At 30.5% G+C, this 6,291-nt stretch overlaps 1 protein-coding gene across 2 annotated transcripts; it reads right to left on the reverse strand.

Moving 5' to 3' along the window:
* Window positions 1–815: 815 nt before the first annotated feature.
* LOC114398184 (soluble inorganic pyrophosphatase 4-like) lies at window positions 816–4,690 on the reverse strand. 2 transcript variants are annotated; one of them, XM_028360352.1, is made up of 11 exons: window positions 4,554–4,663; window positions 4,394–4,413; window positions 3,768–3,808; window positions 3,106–3,250; window positions 2,952–2,980; window positions 2,488–2,553; window positions 2,306–2,413; window positions 1,845–1,910; window positions 1,635–1,755; window positions 1,398–1,479; window positions 816–1,116 (listed from the first exon to the last, which is right to left on the reverse strand). In XM_028360352.1, exons 3-11 carry the CDS (start codon window positions 3,795–3,797, stop codon window positions 1,074–1,076), a joined length of 690 nt encoding a protein of 229 aa, XP_028216153.1. In that variant the 5' UTR covers window positions 3,798–3,808; window positions 4,394–4,413; window positions 4,554–4,663; the 3' UTR covers window positions 816–1,073. The 2 variants fall into 2 exon arrangements, with proteins under 2 accessions (XP_028216153.1, XP_028216154.1); XM_028360353.1 differs by lacking the exon at window positions 4,554–4,663 and adding an exon at window positions 4,670–4,690 and having other exon boundaries at window positions 880–1,116.
* Between the last annotated feature and the right edge of the window lie 1,601 nt (window positions 4,691–6,291).

The following is a 6,291-nucleotide window of genomic DNA, read 5'->3' on the forward strand; positions in this document are numbered from 1 at the left end:
ATATATATATATATATATATATATTTTAAGGTAATTATTTTATTTGTGTGAAAAACTCACTAATTTTGCCAAAAACTAAATTTTGATGAGAAATTTTACTAACTACTTTTTAATGAGATATTTTCTCTTAATTATATTTTTTTATTTCACAACACTTAAATCTAAAATTTTACTTAAGAAAATCAGACCTAATTTCACTTATATACAAATATTTAAAGATGAAAACATATTTTGTATTAAAAATATACACACAATTCGAGGAACAATGATACATTTGTTTACACTAAGAAAAAAAATATGATTTTAATAAATCTTAACAACTAAAATATGCATCACAATTTACATCACCAAAAAAATTATTTGCACATAAATATTTATGTATAAGGTTGTCACATTTAAAAGAAGAAAATATATAAACAATATGAATATATAATGTTTTGGTGCAATTTTATTTCTTATAAATTCTCTTCATTTTCTTTTTCTTTCTTTTTTTCTTTTCATTTCTCATCAATCATATATTTTTGCTGTTTTTTTTACAATATATTTTTATTCTTTACTAATATACTATTTTTTTGTTTTAATTTCTTTTATAATGAGTTGTTGTTTGTTTCATGTTAAAAAAAAATACTTTAAATTATTATAATGTGTTTATTATATGTTAATATGTTACACTTATATGAAAATTCATTTAACATGAATTTATAAATATAGCAAATTAGGAAAAAAATAATTTTTTGTACTTTTTACTCCATGTCATATTTTAATTTAATAAAGACATAAAATGAGAAAATAATTTTAACCTACTTGTAAAAAACAAAAAAAAATATTACACCCTTTCTACCCTTTCTAATGAATATAAAATTATACAGGGATAAAACATGTGGCTAAAGTGCAGAGATGAAATATTTGAAATTAAGCACGTGTAGTCTGTAGAACACGCATGTGCTAAGAGGCAGCTAAAGTAAAATGTTTTTTTTTTATCCCTACATAATATTGATAATGCAGCCTTTTTTCATGCAAATATCTTCCATTGGTCCGTCAGTTAAAAATCCTTGACGTGCATCATTCATCGGCTACCGCCTCAAGCTCTCCACTATGTAATCCGCATACAAGCTCCTTCTCAATATAGAAAAATGTTACTTTAAGAGATTGATATTGTGATCTGATAATCTATGCATGTAAAATAACAAAATATTATAACTAAAATGCCGGGGAATTTGAAAAGAGAAAGAGTTTCTACTAATTTAAAAAACTATTTCATAGAAAATTAGAAATGGTGTGAACTGGGGGAACTAAATAGATCAATCAGAAACTTTTGAACCAATTCAGTTTCCAGATTAGTCATGAGACTCATGACTAGGTAAAACAGTAAAGTGTTTGCGAGTCAGAGGACTTACATGGATCGCTTAACCGCTTCAAAAGCAGCTGAGGCAGGCAAAAAGTCGTTTACTGCAACTTCCTTGTTTTCATTCTTCTTGTCTAAATCCTTTATGAAGGAAAACAAACTATAACATTTATTTCACATGCTGCACTGAAAAGGACCAATGTATTTCATGATTTCAACATGCCTGTAGACGTTAACAAGTAGAAAATTTGAAAATCAAACATTGGAATTAGAATTCTTGGAAGGATACAGTCTTCAAAAAAACGACGAATTTCAGCTAAACGATGTGGAGGAAGCTCTTTGATATCATTGTAATGTCTATACTCAGGATCATCAGCACAGACAGCAATAATTTTATCATCTTTCTCCCCCTTTACATCAGCACAATTAGTGGTTATTCAGTATTCAATAATCAAAAGAGGAGTTCTTGCCTTGCGGGAAATGAGAGGGTTTAATTTACCTGATCAATCATGGGCATGAGACCAATTGCTTTGGCCCGAAGAAAGCAACCTGGAAGAACCGGCTCCTGTTCAAGTATGAGTTAAGTTTTGAATCTTACAATTTACAAAACATACATAACATAAATTAAGACAGATTTAATACTAAGACGACAACGACAAGATCCATAACTGTGGGAATTGAGATGATCGCCAAGCATTGTTAGACTAGAAGACATCGGTTGAAATTGATAAATTCATTATATAATTATCAATATCAAATTCATTATAAAATAAGTTCATGCTTAAAATGGATTTAAAAATGAATAGAGATTACTTCATAAAAAAATGAGATGCAGACAATCGTAGGAATGACCTTATTTTGAAAGTTTGTCAGTTTGAAAGTAATCTCATTTTTAAATATATACACGATGCCCACTGATTTACAAGGAAAATTTGATAATATGAACGGATATATAAATACCTGCATAATAATCAAGACATCCAGGGGATCACTGTCCTCACAAATAGTACGAGGGATAAACCCATAGTTGTGAGGATAAACAACTGATGAGTAAAGCACGCGGTCGATCTGTGCATAGATTAGTGTTTAGCAACTTGACTTAGTAACCGTAGAATCGAAAATAACTCAGCAACTATTACAACCTTGATAAGCCCCGACTTTTTGTCCAGTTCATATTTCACCTTGCTCCCTTTCCCAATCTCAATCACCTGAAATATTCAGTCAACTTACATTAACAAATTGCTCAAATGTAATCTTTGAAAAAGAAAAAAAAATCTTTTTTTTTGTCCTTTGGAAATATAACAACAATATTACAACTCCACAACTTAACAATTAACATGCAAACATATGTTACCAAGGTAGTATCAAAGGTTTGGGGGGGAGTAAACAAAAAAAAACAGAGCAGAGGGCATTTTCTTTTTGTTACTTGACCATATTGAATTCTTCAGAAAACCTAGTTTATCCAACAAGTTCTTTGGTCCTAACCTTTATAATCCTGGATTCTGAAGAAATTTGATTATTCAATTTCAAGAATATGTGAACTACATGGCTCCTACATTCTACAATGAAACGTTTACTTTACTATTCACTATTCAGGCATACTTACACAATTGAAGATAATTGGAGCACCAGGTCCTGCATTGCGGAAGAAAACATAGTTACCTTGGCAAACCAATTAAGGAAAAGAAACGAAGAAACACAATTCGATGTAATTGAAGCACTAACAAGTCACCATTTTTCACCTATTTCTGAATGCTTACCTATCTCAAGGTCATGCCATGGGTGTGCAGCAACAGATCTCCTGGTCATGGATGAAATAATCCTCTCATTAAGGGGAGGGTGTGAGGAATGATGAGAAATGGAAACACTATTTGGAGTCTCCTTTGGTGGAACCACATTTGCAACCTGAAATTATAATAATCAATAATAGCTTTTTCAGATATCACTATATTAGTCACCATATATAGGAACATTGTTCCTCTAGTTATTTTCCCCACCAGGCGCAATCACCGGTAGCTTGGTTAAGGTAGTGTTTGGTTTAAATTTTTTTGGGTTTGTTTGAGATGAAAATTTTAAAAATTAGTGTGGATACCACACCTACACTCTACTTTAATTCAAATGGTTCATCTCATTTCATCCCTTTTCACCTTCATACCTCTTTCATTCCTTTAAACCAAACACAGACTAATATAATTTCTAAATCTCAACTACATTAATATTCACTTAAAGATTAAAAAATATTTTTGCAATTTAACCTTTCTGAGAGTACCAAAAAGCACGTAATCTGAAAACTAATATTATAATGACATCCAGAAAGTATAATCACACCATATAAACAAATAAATTACTTAAATATTTAAATAGATGCCCCTTGTTTACTTTCCAATCTAATAAATTAAAGAAAGCAGAAGATATTACTTACAGTTTCTGCATCCATCTCGGTTTCAACCATCGGTGGCCCTTCTGAAACAGTAAAGAAAGAAAATAATCTGCTATTCAGCTCCAAAGAGCATCAACCACTCTTCTTATCTTATTTATATATAAAAAATGAATAGATGAATCAATCAAGCACTCTAAAATGTTTTTTTTTTTTAATCAATCCTGGACATGTTTTTCCTTTTTCCGTTTCCAGAACTTACAAAAGGTGAACCGGAAACACTGAGAAACCGTGGAAAGAAAAACTTCGAAAATGAGCGCAGATCTAATCAATTCGAATCCATGACCTACGCTTAACAGAACGGAGTTTTGCTAAAGCAACACACGCCACCTCAAGTGGCGAGAACAAACGCGCTTGCAAAGATATCAGCTGAGCAGTGTTCCATGTTTCAGATTGAAAAGATAATTTGTAAAACCACATTAAGAATCATGTACAGAAACATTAGAACGAGTGTGCCTGCAAATAGTTTTTTGATAATGTTGCAAACACTAAAAGCGAGTGATCGGGCTCAAGAGCGAAACCAGAACAAATCCGACATAGACAGTTACGATAACGCAAGTGAAACGACGACGTGCGAGTGTGAAGTGAGAGCAGCGAAAATAGAAACTCACCGGCGCAAGGGGAAGCTCGTCTGCAGAAGGAAGGAAAACAAGTGAAGGTTTAATCACAGATCTCGAAAAGGCAAATAAAGCGTATGAGAGAAGTTAATACTTGTGAGTGAGTGTGTGTGTGTGTCAGCAAAAAGAGCAAAAGAGAGATGGAGGGGAAAACCTTCAGTCTCTGATTGCTACTATTCTTCTGTGGTAAGGAAAGGAGAAGAAGACGAGCACAAATAAAAGTGCAAAGCAATAAGAAAAAGGAAACTCAAGTAGTAAGAAAATTCTTACCTTCTTCGCTTGGCTTGTGGTGGAAAAAGAAAAGTAACTTAAGTATGAAATCAATTTATTAGCCTATAAGGAGATAAAATTAAAAAAAACATAAATTTTACATAAACTAAAAATATAAAATATTTATCAAAATTAAAATTTTAAAAAATAAACTTACAAAAATTAAATTTATTTAAAAATATACAACATTGCATTATTATTTAACTCGCCCTTCTTTTAAAAAGATGCACTAATTTGAACACAAAATTATAGTAGGTTTTTCATATAATTCATTAATAAGAAACATTTGATCAAACTCAAGTTACAATTGGTATGAGCGAGGTAGAAGACTTGACCAATTGTTGTCTAACCACAAATTATTATAATAAATTTATTTATTTTGATAATAACTATTTAAATATTAATTATTAAAAATGTAAATTTCTTTTCTATATGCATTGAATCTAATTGGTAACTCTTTACATTAAATTTAGATTATTAAATAAAACAATCTATCCCACGAGAATTTACTTCAGTTAAAAAATACATGTTATTTATAAAAAAAAAGTTATACATTAAATTTTTTATTATCATTAAATTATATAAATGATAAAAAAATTGACTTTTATTTAAAAGATCAAGGAAATACAGGTTAATAGAATCCAACTTAATTAATTAAATAAGAATGTAAATTATTATAAATTCCTGACGATATGTTTAATTCTTAAAAAAAGAAAAAAGAAATAGACGGTGGAAGAATTAAGCCGTTACCTTTTACGCATCCTTTTCCGATTGGGTGTCCTTGAAAATTGACAAGGGACAGGAACCGGTCCTTTTGACAATGACAGCGTTTCTAGCGGGCGGTCGAGCAGTGTAACTGAGATATTCTGTTAGGTTTGGACAGTTTGGTTTACTTTGGTGCCAAAATATAGAAAAAGAATATTCTTTTTGATTGGACATAGTCATGATCTGGCGTGGCGAGCGATATTAGTTGACAGTTGTCTAGTCTAGTCCTGAATTCGCTTGTTGATAGCTTTGGAATTGCCATGTGGTTCAGGTCAGCCTTCGTAGTTCATATTCCATGGATTCACCAAGAGACAACTCTTTCCAATATCTTGGGTCAAAATTAGTATTATAATAATACACCCATGAATACTTTAACATAGTTACTTAAAAATCCATTTCTTTCGTTAAGCAACTATTTCAACATGTGATTCTATGTGAATTGAATCAAGTCACATTTCAGTGAAAATATAATTCATTACACTCTCTTTCTCTTTTGTCTCAACTTTATCTAAACTTTTCTTCGTATTTCAGTCTTTATTTCTCATAACATTATTCTTATTTTTATTTCTCATCAGATTACTCATTATATTTATTTTATCTTAATTTCTTTCTATTTCTCTTCTAAGTTTCTCATTTTCCTTCCTTACACGTGATAGGGTTGCATAATGATCGAATAAGATGGGCCCAAAATGCAAATTCATTTTAATAAAACAAAACACCAAGAGATACAATGAATCCAGAATTTGATTTAGAATGTATCATCAACCTGCATAATGTATGTAATAAACAAACATCCATTCAATCAAACAACTGAAAATTATAATTACAAAAAATATTGAAACAAATCTTTAAAAAAA

The sequence above is a fragment of the Glycine soja genome, chromosome 19 (assembly GCF_004193775.1).
Source record: "Glycine soja cultivar W05 chromosome 19, ASM419377v2, whole genome shotgun sequence".
Lineage (NCBI taxonomy): Eukaryota > Viridiplantae > Streptophyta > Magnoliopsida > Fabales > Fabaceae > Glycine > Glycine soja.

Excerpts from the sequence above, each read along its gene's own strand:
- LOC114398184 (XM_028360352.1), bottom strand. The coding sequence starts at position 3,797 with ATGGTTGAAACCGAGATGGATGCAGAAACT. Across the intron at positions 2,414-2,487 it reads AAAAGTCGGGGCTTATCAAG|ATCGACCGCGTGCTTTACTC; the intron begins GTTGTAATAGTT and ends ATCTATGCACAG. Across the intron at positions 1,911-2,305 it reads ATGTCTTGATTATTATGCAG|GAGCCGGTTCTTCCAGGTTG; the intron begins GTATTTATATAT and ends ATACTTGAACAG.